Below are 15,651 nucleotides of genomic sequence, written 5' to 3' on the forward strand. Positions count from 1 at the left end.
AGGTGACTGTGGTCTTGAATATCAGGATTGCATTCCTCCCAGCACAGGAATCTTCACTGTGGTGAAGATTCTCAGGTGTTTCCCTGGGAAGCAAAATATGTAGATAGAAAACTTGTCTGTCAACGCAACAGTTAAAGAGAATAGCATTATATCTAGGAAGAAAGTTATTGACCCTGTACTACCAAAAGAACAAAGAGAAGTGATTTCATTCCAAGTCATTGGTGATGTTTTCAGAAGATGAAATCATCTAATGTTCAGCTTACACCTAGAAACAGGCAATTAAACATCCTCCTTTTGGGAACCACCACCTCACTCTCAAAGAGAAATAAGACCAGCTGTGTGTTCCCATACTACTGTATGTCAGAACTTAGCAGATGCAGCTTAACTCACAATCTTTTTTTGTCTAACAAGATTCGATGCTGCCACAAATGTTTACTGAAGCTCAACTGAGAGATTACCTAGTGTAATCACCCTGGGTGAGACTTGAGAATATGAGACCTTATCTACTGTGGGCTTCTGCATGAGAACTAGATGAGTGCTGTTGTCTTGCAGTGAAGCAAACACCTGCCTCATAAATTTTAAGACACTGCTATTGGCAGCTGGCAATGCAGACTAATGTATTTGAAGGGGAAGCACGTGTTCAGCTTTGAAATTGCCACTGTGTGGGTCAGAAGAGTTTCTGTTAGGAAGTGCCTGACCTATCCTTGTGCTGGGAGCCCCATACTTCATGACTGACAATTTGGGCTTTCTTTTAAATGATACATGAACCAGAATTTCAGGTGAGTATCATTTTTCTGTGGCTTGATTTTGCTGTGTTCTTCTCAAAAGCATGCTGAAAATCTAGGTAGACAAGAAATGTTGTTTTCAGTAACTGTGACCTGTAAAAGTCTTCCATAACACATCTACAGTGGCTATTTTCTAGTGAGAGAGTTTTGTACTGCAGCTTGTTTTGTGTAAACGTGCATACCAATTAAACCACTTCACTGCATCTCAATGAAAAAGTCCATTAGAAACAAAAGCCATTTCTTCTGAGTACAGTCCAAAGTATTTGTAGTTAATGTTGCTTAGCCTGAACTTTGATGAATAATTTATTTTTATTCTCTTGGGCTTGTTTCCCCTGTAGATGTGTGCATGGTACCTGCTTGCCGATCAATGCATTTTCATACAGTTGTAAATGCCTGCAGGGACATGGGGGAGTCCTCTGTGATGAAGAGGAAATGCTGTTTAACCCCTGCCAATCCATCAAGTGTAAACATGGCAAATGTAGGCTTTCAGGACTTGGGAAACCATATTGCGAATGCGGCAGCGGATACACGGGGGACAGCTGTGATAAAGGTAAAAAAAAAAAAGTAATGTTGTTGTGGTCTTAGAAAATAGCTTTTTTTTATTAAAACATGAACAGCCAAACACATGAACAATCAAAAACATGACCAAATTTTTTTTTCCACAACACACATATTTGTTGCTTTTTTTTTCTACCATAAGACTTTATCTTGGTGAGAGAAAGATCAAACCTTTCCCATGAATTTGTTTACATTTTGAGGATTTTTTCATCAAATGTTTTGCTGTGAAAACATTTTTTTTTTGCCTTTATTCAGAAACACATTTTTACTATATTTAACTATTACCTTTTACCTGCTGTATCTTTCTGTATTTATTGTTCCTCTACCTTCTGCAACTGAGAAGCCAAATCCAATGATTCTGCTCCTAGTTTTATCACAAACTCTACTTTTGACCTCTCAGCTTCAACTGATTTATCACAGCGAATTATGCAGGTGAGATGGATGAAAACAGGATGACTTTTCTCCCTACCTTTTTCTTTTTCCTTTGTCTATCAAAGCTCTCCCTCTCCCTCTCTTTCCCTTACCCCAGATGGCATTTATTTTGTATTGTACATAGATGTGAGTAGAACAGAAGAATATAGTTGTAGAACTTTTAACAGATGTCTCATTTTTAGCAGGCTTTATACCTCAGTAATTTATGAAGTTAGTGGAATGTAACTTATATTAAATAAGAGTTTGAATAATATTAAACTCCAGGTCTAATAAATTAAATTGCATGCTCTCTGAAACATTTCCCTATGGTAAACAGAACCAGCTGCAAGCAATGTAGGAACAGAAGATGTGTATTTTTATAAAAGAGGAAAAGATTTAGGCTTCCAATTTTCTTGTCATTGTAATAGCTTCGTATTTATGGTTTACATATACATAATATAAGCTTTACTGAAAACAGGAGGCATAGGGAATAAAAAACCAGCATTAATCAAATTACGTTTGGTAGAACCACTAGTTTCCAACATACAGTCTGAGTCAAACTTTAAATATCAACCCCAAACGCAAATAGTAACACAGCATCTTCCTTAGCAATGTCAACCTTGCTTTCACCTATGTCTCAAAGGCATATCTCTTATTTTAAATGTTGTTTTCTACAGAAATCTCTTGTCGAGGGGAACGAGTCCGAGATTACTACCAAAAGCAGCAAGGGTATGCTGCGTGCCAGACGACCAAGAAGGTATCGAGACTAGAATGTAAAGGAGGATGTTCAACCGGGCAGTGCTGTGGACCACTAAGGAGCAAGAGACGGAAATACTCTTTTGAATGCACTGACGGGTCATCATTTGTGGACGAGGTTGAAAAAGTGGTGAAGTGTGGCTGTACAAATTGTCCCTCTTAAGTGTCCCTGTCACACTTGTCTTTTGAAAATGTTGTATACTTATTGACCGTGTCGGACTAATTAATGCTTCATAGTGGAAATATTTGAAATATATTGTAAAATACAGAACAGACTTATTTTTATTATGAGAATAAAGACTTTTTCTTCATTGAAAAAAAAAAGATTCAAGTGCTTGAACTGAGACTTCTCATAACCAAGAGGACCTTTGAAGAAAAAAAAAAAGACCTGGTAACATTGCAACAGAGATGGGAAATTTTAACTGCTTTTAACATGGATTCTTCTTTATAACATGCTGAAGATACACTGACACTATACACATGTGACTTTCAACTTAACAGCTCAGAGATGAAAAATTGACCAGAACACAAGGCTTGTTTTTTCACTTCCGTATCAGTATATTTTATTGTCTTGACAGACCATACCAATCGCTTACCTAAGGATGAGGAAGCATTATAAGAGAAAAGAATCAGATTATATAGAAATAACAATTGAAACACATTTTGTCTTTGGAATTATTAAGCATCTTGAAAAGATGGTGTCCCACTTAATGAATGGGAAATAGGAGATACAAGAATATACTATAATCCTGAAATCTCCTGATGATGTATACTTTTATGTCAGCATGTTAGCAAAAGAAGCATAAAAAAGTGTTTATCTTCCCTTTTCCAGTATTAATTTTTTGTAATATAAATGTTTTGGGGATGATAAAATAGATTATTGATGGATAAATTAGTAATAATATGGATTTCTGCTTTTATGAGTTCTAAACAACTCTATACAGTATTCAGTTTCATTGAGAAATATTTATTGTATCAAAGTACATTGTACTTAACCCTTTTAGGCCATCCCTTTTACTGTTTTTCAATGCTTTAATATATATTAATTTATATTTGTCCCAGTATTTTTGTAATTTTTTTTAAAGGACTTAAAAATCAGGATTTTTTGCAATAGAACTAACGTAGCATGTCGTCTTGGGGTAAATGTTTTCAGTCTGTTTTCTCCTTTCCATTCCCTTTTCCTTAGAATCTGACCACTTGGTGTCACTGAATTGAAAGTGGTGACAATCTGCGGATTCACATACAGCAGATATTCAGGCACCTTCCAAGAACCCGTAATGTATGACTTTACACTAGGTGGCAATTGTAGAGAAGTTAATTTTCCCTATATACAGTACGTACAGAAAATAAGATGGCGTGTAGAAAATGACATTAGAAGATAGATCTTTATAAATTAATATTCCCATGGAACTCTTTACCTTTTTTATAAAAAAAGAAAAAAGGCTGTGCTATCAAGAACTGTGACTTTCCCCAAATAATAAAACTACTTTACTGCCCTAATGTTCCCCATGTTAACATGTTGCTGCTAAATTATAATGTAGAATTGGTAATCAGTAGTGGGTTGTGTTCTTTCAGTAAAACCCAGGGTACCCTGTAAAAATGCAGATGTTTTTTCAATTTTATTTTATTATTTTTTTTACAAAAAAGTTAGATGTACATGTGTAATGCAGTGTGCTTTGTCATATTTGGACTGATATCAGTAATGCTACTGATGTTTGTAAATTAAACAGATATTTACTTCATTTACAGCTCTTATTTGTATTCTTCTGAGAAGTTTAAATTGTTTAGCAGCCTTTAATTAAACATCTGTTGCAAAGAATATTTGGTAAAAGACAGAATAAAACCCAACCTTAGATCCCATGTATTCAGTACTTAAATCTGAAGAAGGAATTATCTTGCAATTATTACACCTAGAGGCAGTGACATCTGAAAGTGTCTGTGCATTATGAAATCAGGTGAACTTATACCAAAATTGAGAAAAGACTTGAAGTACACTTCAGGAAAAGGCAAACTGAGTCTATCCTAATACTCTAATGGTTATAAAAATGGCAATTTGACAGTTATTCTAGGAAGTAATTTGATTCTTCAGAAGGATTCATTATCCCTAGTCTTTGACTAATTATTTTAAATTTGAGCAATTGGATGGTATGATACTTAACCAATGAAAAAGCCTTTGGCATGAGGCCTTCTTTGCAGCTTCTATGACTGCTAAATAGTCTGCTGTAAATAGGGGTAGCTTTGAGGAGAAAAGAGACATTTTTGCCTAACAGTCCTTATATAGCATTCTTGGATATGGAAAGATCTCTTGAAGCTCAAAGTCCCTGTACCAAGTATCCCTGTACCAATGGAGTTGGATTGCTTTCTGTCCTCATAGTGACAGAGAAAAAGGAACTTTGCAGTGATATTCAACAAATGCTAGCAGCTGCTGGTGATCCTGATGCCAGCAAGAGAAGGACATTTTGTGGTCCCTAAGAAGAAAGACAAAAACCTTTGGAATAAAACAAACAGACAAAAAAACCCCCAACAAACAAGTGAAAAAACTCACACAAAAAAAACCACCCAAAACCAAACCCAGCTTAGGCACCCAGCCATGTGAAGGAATACAAGGCACTCATATCAAACGATGATTCAGCTCATGTTAGAAACTTGACCACTGAAAGTCCTTGAGCATTGACAAAGTGTGCATGCTAAGAGATAACTCCCTCAGTGGGATGGGTCACCCTGACACCTTTCTAATAGTTAAATCAAGTTTCTTGTAGTATTGCTATAACAGGCTGCTTTGTACCTCTATTCCCCAAAAGGGAAATAGGGAAGGGAGTCTGAGGGAACTGTAGCTTTAGGTATAGCTAACGCAGTGGAGAATTCAGTTCACTGCAGAGCATTCCAGACACATAGGTTTTCGTTCAAAAACATAAGTCATGGGGCTTTTAGCACAGTGTTTAGAAATTAGGTATTTCTCCTTGCGTCTGCTACCTGCCCTAGGAATCACTTTCATACAGTTTGCTTTTAATGTACTGAATAAAATGCATAAACTGCATTGGGTCTGAAGGATATGACTCAGTACAGTGACCAAGTCCTCACTTCAAGTTAACACTGCATACAATTCAAATACTTTTTTCATTAGAAACCATGAAAAATAAAACTTGCAGATTCCATCATTTCCTGCCAGTATTCTTAAAAGCTGTAAAAAAGAGAAAGGACATGAATACTGCTTAATTTGTACTGGCCCATGCACAGCTCTTACTGTCATCTCACAGATGACAAAATTGTGAAAGATCGTGGAAAAAAAGACCAAACTTGAATAAAAGAGTAACAAAAGTCATTGTTCTTTTGTTACTGTTGAAAGTCAATTCAGAACAGGAAATATCACACATGGAAGCAGATTCTGCAGTCTGTATTAAAGTTTCTGGGGTAGATGGATATTCGAGGGATAGAAATACTGTTTTAAGAAAACCAACGGTGAGCTATTAGCAAGCTTTGAGGGATACAGTTTATTTTCTAAGCTCTATTGTAATAACAATTTTGTCTTCAGAATACTTTTTATTGCCATATGGGGATACCATGAGCCTTAGTATTAAAAGAATCTTTGTTATCTGATGATGCTCTGTGTAGGTGCCACAACCAGTATGATACTCATATGATGTTATGAAAGCATTTGCCTGGAAAGACACGCATGCAGAGGTTTTACAAATGACAACAAATCTGGCAGACCTGATAATCTACAGTGTACTTGCAGGGGTAGTAGCAAGGCACTAGAGTAAGTGGATTGTCACCATGCTAGTTTTGATGAGATGAGTGATGACTAAGAGATGAGGGGGAGAGTGGTACATTTTGGAAAGGAGCTTGCTGTTAAGAAGAAAATGCCCAGAAGTTCTGGCAAAGTATCAAGAGTCTTGGGGGCTGTTTGCAATAAAGCTCTATTTTGGGAGCTTTATCTGTTGTTCCTTGAAACTTATATGTTTAAAAGAAATCTCTTTACAGTTCTGAAAAATGCATGCTTGATCTTTCTATCTTGAGTTAACTCTATTGTTTAACAGAAAGTTTATCTTTTCAAATCAATTCAAAATTCCATCTTTTGGTTCCTTTTCTTCTCCTTCAGAAGCAAGTGTTATTCTTGCAGTGTCTGTGCTTCAGCTATCCCACCTTACAGTGGAGAGCCTGGCACATAATTTCAGTTCCCATAAAGTGCAGTTCACCAGCTGAGCCATTCAGGATTCTTGGCTTTTAGAAGAAATATCTATAGACTGAGCTGGTATCCAATCTATTTAAGATTCTTGGAGTGGAAATCAGAAAATCATTGGTACTTGTGACTGTGTAGGGGCTGTCAGGAGTACAGTAAAACTGAAGTGTTTGCCTGCATGCCTGGAGAGCCTGGCTCATCCTGGAGAGACGACTCTTTCACTATGTTTTTTATGTATTGTGTTCCTGGGAGACTGGGAAGTCGTGCTCATCCTTTCTGAAATATTTGAGAGTAGAGGGATTTTGTGTCCTTTTGCAAATAAATTGTCTAGGCTGGAAATCATAGGCCTCTTTGGCCCTCAGCCAGGTTAAACTGTGTATGTATACCTTAACATCAGCCATCATCTTGGACACCAACAGATCCTGATGTTTAAAAAAGTGAATAAATCTTGCTCTTGGTTTAATAAAAAACAGATGGGAAAAGCAAACCAAACAGAGAGTTAACAGCTCTATTCACTAGTCTCCTGGGCTCCATATGATTAAATCAGAGTTGGAGGGTATGTTCCTGCTGCTGCTGTTCTGGCCAGTGTCCGTAGGGGTGATGGCCAGCAAAGGAGAAGTATTCTGTCAGAGCTGCGTGTCATTTGTCAAGCTGAGAAAAAACAGTCATCTCACTGAACAGCAAGACTTCTGGCTATCCACAGTCCCTGCAAATATGCTCCAGCTCTACATCATGACACCCATGCTGCAGGAATTTTGCTCAGCCATGGGAACAGACTTTAAAACTGCCTCCCAGATCCACAACTTATTTGAGAATGTTGATCTTAGTAATGCTTTTGGGTCTTTACAACTCCATCCTTTTATTTCATTCCAGATTAGAGGTAAACTCCTTTAGTTCTAAACATCAAGCCTTAGTACTCTCAATCATTGGTCTCTACTAGATACAGGAAATTAAGACTTGGGGTTTTTTATTCCTTTTTTAGGTATTCATAAACATTTGTAGAGGGATCAGAAGACCTGCCTTAAAGAAGAAGACAGAAGAAGAGACTGGTCATACATCCAGCTACAGAAATAAAACATTTTCATGGCCTTTATAATTCAGAAAATGTTACTTTCTGTGGAACAGTCTCACATCCATAGATTGATATAAACTTACTTATTTTATGGATTTATAGACTTAGACCAGGGGAATTGCTATCTGGTTTTGTCTGCTACTACATTTATTTCTGAAAAAATTCCTTTTAGGATACTTTCCATATAACAGGAGACAATGAAATATAGAATTAATGTGCCTGGGTTGCTTACTCTGTCATTAAGGTTCCTTAAAATGATCCAGTAGCCTTTTTGCAGGACATTTTTCTTCTTTCTCATAGTTTTTCACATTCTAGGCTTGAGTCTGTTTTTTCTGTGAAACTTTGTCCACTTTGTTTAATTTCCAGAACAGATTTAATCCTTCCAAAGAGAGGGAAAGGATACCTTCTTTTTTCTGCAGCTGTGCCTAAAATCTCTCACAGAACATCTTTAGAAGTATGTTTTCTTTCAAAGTCCTCTGAGAATAGGTTAACTTGAGCTGTTTTTACTGCAAACTTTTTTTTTCTTTTGCTTTTGATTAGCTTTATTTATTTAATCACATTTCTGTGTTTCTGCTATGGTTAGAGCAATAAGACTAGTACCATCTGACCTGTGCTTTAGAAGTTGCTTGCTGTTTTGAAATAGTAAGTTTAAAGACTTTGAGGTTTGCCTGTTCTCTCTCCTTTTTTCTTTTTTTTTTCTTTTTTCTTTTTTTCTTTTTTTTCTTCCTCTTTTTTTTTTTTGTTTTGTTTTTCATTGGATCTCCTTCCCTAACAGTTCACCCATTTTGTGTAGTTTTATGATTATTTTGTATAGGAAAGGTAAGAACATAAGACAATATCAACAGTAAATAAAACTGACCACAGAAAACACATGGATCTACACAGATAGCTGAATATCCACAGCGAGACCATGTGACACAGCATATACTCCTTTGCAGAAAAAGGTTCACTATTACCCTAAATAAAAAGTAATAATTAAAAAAAAATTAATCCCCCCCCCAACCTAATTAGAAACATTGAAAAGCAGCCAAAATGTGAGAAGTCAAAGGTTTATTAAGTCCCAATTCATCAAAACATTGCTCATCATCCATTATCACAAAAGAAAGACCAGCCTTTGGCATTCGTGCCTTCCCTCCTGCTCCAGGCACTCCAGACACTCTTTGCTTTCCCCCTTTCTCACACACCCGGCTCCAGACCTGACTGTGCCTGCCATTCCCACAGCCTTCCCAGATGACACTTCTTCCTTCCCTTCCCAGTAAGTCACAGCAATCACCTTCCTGCATGTGTCTTCCCTAAGATAACTTGAGGCACCTAGTCAGGGCAAAACATCGTCCTGGTGATGGAAAGAACACTCTTCAGCTAATTAACATTTCAGCATTTAAAAATCAAGTATTACTTATTAAACTGTTACAGAAAAGTGCTTGTACCGATCAGCAGGAATTGTGGCTGTCAAAATATTTAAGTAATAAATCTCCCATTCTGTGTGCGACATGGAGAATGACGCCTCTTCGTTTTCATTCTGAAAAGCAAGTGTAACCGGGTTAATTGAAAGGAAGGATAGAGAGACCTAGCACTCACTGAAAATCTGCTCAGCAATCGCATGCAAAAGCTGCAAACAAATAGCATATATGCCCCAGTTTGTCTGTTTTGTTTGTTTTTTTATGAAGACAACAAAGAATAAACAATAAATAGGTAAGGTATGCGTGCCTGGGAAATAAGAATTCTAAAAGGAACCTGCTCTGGCTACATCAAAATGCTTGGCAGTGAATACACAAGGGAATTATCTGCTGCAATTGCTTGTGGGTAACAAATACAGCTGTATATTTTCAAACTTTTGTAGAAAGGACACTTGCAGCCACAAAAGTACTGACCAACCACTCAAGTCATCCTACTGTTACTTCATGCTGACATGAAAGAACTGTTTGGAAATAAGTTCTTTGAGCAGAAGTGATCACAGTCCATTTGAATTTCACATGGTAATGAACAGGCTTGTAAAATGCAAAAAAACAATGGTATTAGACCAGAGAAGAAAATATTAAAGATTTAAGACATCTAGGTCCAGATTCACTGTAGGCTCAAGGTGCTTCATGCTGTTTCAGTGATGCAAAGCAGCTGTAAACTCAACTTAGCTGGCCTGGAGCCACTACAAATTCTATCTGCTAGAAAAAGGAGATTTCAGTGCACCAAGCCTGGGTTTGGAATTGTAGTCTGTCCTCCAGCCTATTGGCTGAAGGGGTCATCACTTGTGTTACTTTGGGAAAACCTTTGTGCCCCTCTCAGCTCTGCCCCTCTTCCCCATGTAAGCAATGCCAAGGATCTGTGGGAAAGGAGCTTGCTTTTCAGTCCTGCTCCCCAAACTCCAGAGCAGTGAAGAGAATTGGCAATTCCTTTTCAGCAACAGCAATCAAAAATGAAAGACAGGAGGCATGTAACAAAAAAAAAAAAAATTAAGTGAGGACCGTTGTAGTAAAACTCCATCTAGTGAAGTAATTTCTTGAAGTCATTTCTTTAATACTCCCTCTTAAAGACTCACTTAATTGTGGCTCCATAAGAAAGCATTATGGAAAACAGATTCTTCTTGTAAAATCTTTACTGTGTGTGTATATATATACACAGATATATAAGGGTGGAAAGTGCATACTTTTTTTGGTCTGTTTTTCAGGATTTGTTCAGGTTTTTTGGTTCCCCAAAGCAGCTCTGAACAACAGCAGGTACAATTAAGAATTCAAGGTAGCTGGCAGCGAGGAAGTTTGACCTAATCTATCTTGACTTTGCACTCTACGCATTTAAATGCAGCATGTCTGTGTGGAACACACTGTAGTTCACTGGGGTACAGCACATCTATTTTAGTCACATGGCGTACACTGAAATGGCTGTGTGCACATGGAGATCACTTCTTTTTTTCTGTTTTTAGCCAAATTAGGGGATCAAAGCCATGTAAAACCTTTTGTAATGAAACTTGAAGCCATATGTAATGAAAACAGATAGTTTTTCCTTCTGATCTAAAGTCTTTCCTGTTTTCAAGCATTACTATAAACCTACATCTCGGTCCAGTCTGTAACTTGGTCCAGCTTGCATTTGCGAACAGTTTGATGAATCTCGGATGATTTATAGCTTGAGGTAGAAAGAAAACAAACAACAGAATTTAAAGTTTGACCTGCTTTAGGCTCAAAATTGAGCATAACCTCCAACTGACTCCTTTTGAATTTTCGTGTCTTTTCAAATCCCAGAAGGAAAGCACCCCACTGAAACGTAAATCCAGCACAAAAAAGATACTTCAGTGGTAAATGTAAAAGTAAGCTTCACAAATATCCTTCCCTTTTCTGGGAAATTTCCATTTAGACTTATGTGAGGAATTTGTACAGAGGAAAGACTGAGGAAAATATTTCCTTCTTAGTACCGAGAGCTGAATGTACTCCTCTTTGTTCAGAAGTCAAGAAGTTTATCTATCAAAGAGCACTTTATCCATGCTATCCACAAACTTGTTCATTCTCTTTTAATTCAGCTTAAAAGAAAGATGACAAACATCAGCAGGGAGCTGTTTAGCTAAAGGAAGTGTAACATTCACAAAAATCAATATAGATTTGCAAAGAGCATGGCTTGAATTTAGCAATGAAAAGAATGTGACTTACAGAAGCTCTAAAGGTTCCTATTTCCTATCTACTTTTAAGTCTAGAGAGTTTAGATTCAAGGTACATCTTCAGAGAATAAGGGGTTGCCTGTGAAGAATATCCTACACCTTTATTTGTTTCAAAGTTGCTTCTTTACTGGACTGTATTTTTCTTCAGAAATTGTGCTGACTTTTGGTATTTCTACCTGCTACCACTGTACATGCACCAGGTGACACTCTTATCTGGGCCAGGCCATCTTTGCTTTCAGTGTCACCAAGCAGAAGAAGAACAAACCAATCCCACAAGAAACAGCTGTGCAAAATACGCCTTAAGCAAAATCCAAATATGCAGATGCTTTGCTCTGTTGGACCAGTGTGGGTAACACTTAAGGGAGAAGCTGAAACTAGGAGCTGATTGAAACTGTTTGTGTATTCCAGTATTTGGCCAAAAGGAATGGAGTATATATTTTGACACACCTTTATTCCGATATGACTAGAGAATATTCATATCAGCAATTGCAGATCTTTAAGAACATAATACTGAAGGTATCTCTGATTCTTGTTAAAAAAGCATTTTGCGCACACAAATAAGATCACAGAAGCGTGGCCCTACACAAGCCTAATATCACAACTCTTTCCATTATGAAAATTTTACTCCTGAGCTAAGAGGATTTCAATCTGTATCACATTACAGTATATTCAATATTTAAATTATCTTTCTTATTTAAAGGTATCCTAAACAAGAGATCAGTGCTTATGCTAAAACAGGTCATGTTCCAGGCACTCTAAAAGAACAGATGGACAGGTGAGGATCAGCAACTTTGCCATAAAATCTATCCACACCTTGTGTAAGGCCAATCATGCACAAACCCATTTAGCCACTCTTTAAAATACACATGAATCCTTTAATTCATTCTAGATCAAAATGCTGATTTACCTGCATTTGAGGCATGAAAATGTGTATAATGGATTCAGAAAAATTCCACATAATTATTCTGGTTGGATGTGAAGTTTCCTTCAATCTTTGATCTATAATGTAGTAATATGTCAGCTTGACCAAAGTAGTTTTATGTGCAGGAAATAAGACAAGCTGAGTAGCTTCATGGTTAATTGATTAAAAGGTTCTGAAGAAGGTGCAAGATCAAAGAGCAACTTAATGGTTTTATGTTACTCTAGAGAACTGTTGGTCCACTTGTCTGACAAGACTGACCTTGGGCAATGAAGTAACAGGCAATTAAAAAAAAATTCCAAAACTAAACCACAGATCATATTTATCTAGTTCAGCATCCTTATTTCCTTTAACAAGTAATAGGTGGCACACCCCAGTGCTTTAAGACAAGCTGCATTTTGTTAGCCTTTTATGCTATGTGGTCTAAATACTGAGAACACAAAATTGACTGTTGTCTATACTTGCCCCAAAAAGGAAAAAAAAAAACACAAACCAAAAACAAACAAACAAACAAAAAAAAACACACAAAAAATCCCACCAAAAATCCCACAAAAACTCAGAATCACAGGATGCCATGCCATTGGTTAAAAATCTATGAAAGCAAACAAATGTCAAACTATAGCTCAAGAACAATTCCTTGTAGAGTCCTTGGTCTGCGGAATCACTGAGTTCCCTCAGCTGGCATAGGAACTGATGATCCCTTCTACTTCACAAGAATGGCTTATCTTGAGAAGGATATTAGGAAATTGGAGCTGCTTTGAAGTAATATAACTGCTTACAATAAAGAAAAATATTAATGCATTGATTTTAAAGAAGAATTTAAGAAGGCTTTTCTCTAAATGACACTTATGAGCACAATTTGGTTTATGTCACTGAATATAAGCATTGTCCTTACATATAGGTAAAAGAGATATACTGAGAACATCAGGCAAATGAAGGCAAGAACTACACAAAATAAGCTGCACCATGACCAGAATCCAAATTTTTCTGAGTCCTGATTCAGTGTGATATTTTCTAGCCATAATCAGATAGTTTTTGCTTTACTTGAACAATTAGGACAATCAATTTAGGCACCAACACTAATGAGACTGGAGCTAGGCTCAGTCTGGAACTCTATTCTACCAATAATTTAGTCTCCAGTTCTTGGGCTTCTGGAAAACAGTAGTGCTTACAAGTTAGATGCAACCGCTTCTTCATGCAGAGATGCCCTCATAAATAAAAGGCACAGTTACATTAAAATAAAAACAATCACATCTTTCCTGTTCTTTATTATCCTGTTCTCATCAAAACCAAATTATTGCTACATGTTTTTCCATGTATTTTTTAATGCTTATATAGATCCCTTTGTGCCTTACCAGCAAATTCTCACCTTATTACTGTAAAGCAAGGCCCCTTCCTCAGGCAGTGCTGCCACTGTTTCCACCTTAGCTAAAAAGTAGGTATTTATCTCCCCTTTAACATAATCAGGAGACCTTGGCCATGTGAACAGAGGTATCATAAGATGCCCATCACTTAGAGCAAAAACATTAAGGCGTTGTTGAGTCTGAAAACAACTTTCCCTGAAGGAAAACTATTCTGTTAGCGGCACCTAGCAAGGGATTTGGATAATCTGAGCTATTGGAAACAGAGATAGACAGTCACAGAAAATGTCATAAAACATAGCAATTTGGGAAGATTCCTCTCATCTGTGGATTATAAATTAATTAACACATCTGACCAGTGTGTTAATGACACCATACTGTGCTCTACCATTAATGTCTTCTATTTGCACGAACATGACTTTCAGGTCAAGGATGTAAAAGTTCCCTGTTGCTCTATTTACTTAAAACAAACAAACAAACCCCTACTACTGCTCCTGCTGGCCTGCTTGACTTCACAAAGAAGAATATCCCACTTGAGCTGACCAGCTGACAGCTCTGGTAAGTGCCTGATAAGCTGCCTGTCCTGGGTCACCACTGAGTGGGAACTTCTGAGCTGTGTAATGGGATTAGCTTTCCCACAGCATTCCCAGAGAACTCATTGTTGAAAGAGGAATAGTTTTATTCATGGCAACAAGTCAAACACAAACCCTTGGCAAGTCAAAATAAGAAAAAAATAAACAAACAAATGGAGTTTTGGCAGAATCTGGGATTTGCCCTATTGGAAATGTCTTTGTAAACTGATGGAGAAGTTGACTGATCTGGAATGGGCCACTACGTTTTCAATTGAGCTATAGAGTGACTCACTAAAGACTCATCTTTTGTTTTGATAAAAGATCTTTCAGTGCCTCAAAGCCCTTTCCTTCACAAAGATCCTAAAAAAACCAATCCTAACCCACATCTTCGGGATGAGGGGGAAAAATTCTAACAGCTAAACTTTCTGCGGAGGAGTCTTGAATTAGTCATTTTGTAGTTTTGCAAGTATGAAATGCAGGGAATTGTTGTGATTTAAGGATATAATAATTTTCAATGCACAAATTCCCTTTAGTGGAGTATAAATGGTGCCTTGAGGGCACATAACAGCACTGAATTGGGCCTGGCAGAATCAGTTTTATTGTATTCTACTGTGTAGAAACAATTCCTTCGTTACAAATTGTCACACGACATTTTTCAGCCCTCAAGTTCAGTCTTGTGATTGTAAATTACTTGGTACTTGAGAGGTGTATCCAAACATCTGTGCTTAATATTGTCTTGAACCTTTTCCTTTTATAATCTAAAACTCTTCTCTTTTTGTTTTGCTCTTGCAAACTTTTGTGGCTCATGCTTTCAGTCTGAGCACTTTTCACAATTCTATTCTACATCTCAATTTCATTCTCCAAATGGTTTTGCTTCACTGATTTAACAGTACTTCAAAGAGACCTACTGGGACTGGTACTTCCTATTTTGTTTATCTTTGGTGGACCTGATGTATTTCCAATGTCTTGCTACCAATAGATTGTCGTTTAGGATTTGAGTCTCACCTCAGCTTTTAGGTACTCTATTTTTCACAGTGAACCTGTTGCCACATATATAGTGGCAGTTGGACCCTAGGCCTCTTTAGCAAAGTGAGCCTCTCACAATTTAGTTAGCGATTATGGCATCTTCACATAACACCATTTTGTTTATTTAATGCATCAGCCTGGGGGAATACTCAGGGCATTGTGCAGAGTCTTAAAAACTTCACAAACTGAGCGTCTGGGTGCACATTGCTGGGGCAGATGGACCACTGTAGGGATTAGTAAAAAGCTCTCTGAGAGCAGCTAGGTTATGCTGTGTAGACACATCAGCTCAGATGGAACTAATCTGGGAAACCCTCATCACTACATAGTGTGATTTTAAGTCTGAAATATCTCAGTCTTGCAAAAAAATAAGA

General features: G+C 37.2%; 1 protein-coding gene across 11 annotated transcripts in view; it reads left to right on the forward strand.

The window, feature by feature from the left end:
• SLIT2 (slit guidance ligand 2) overlaps positions 1–4,252 on the forward strand; it is a 268,106-nt gene extending 263,854 nt beyond the window's left edge. For 8 of the 11 annotated variants that reach the window (XM_027686448.1, XM_027686443.1, XM_027686446.1 and 5 more), the window contains 2 exons: positions 1,124–1,335; positions 2,432–4,252. In XM_027686448.1, coding sequence (XP_027542249.1) covers positions 1,124–1,335; positions 2,432–2,673 — 454 coding nt within the window. In that variant the 3' untranslated portion in view covers positions 2,674–4,252. Of the gene's footprint in view, positions 1–1,123; positions 1,336–1,686; positions 1,776–2,431 lie in introns of all 11 variants that reach the window. The other 3 variants (XM_027686452.1, XM_027686454.1, XM_027686455.1) reach the window with 3 other exon arrangements.
• The last annotated feature ends 11,399 nt before the right edge of the window (positions 4,253–15,651 follow it).

Source organism: Neopelma chrysocephalum, unplaced genomic scaffold (genome assembly GCF_003984885.1).
Source record: "Neopelma chrysocephalum unplaced genomic scaffold, ASM398488v2 Primary Assembly neopelma1_71, whole genome shotgun sequence".
Lineage (NCBI taxonomy): Eukaryota > Metazoa > Chordata > Aves > Passeriformes > Pipridae > Neopelma > Neopelma chrysocephalum.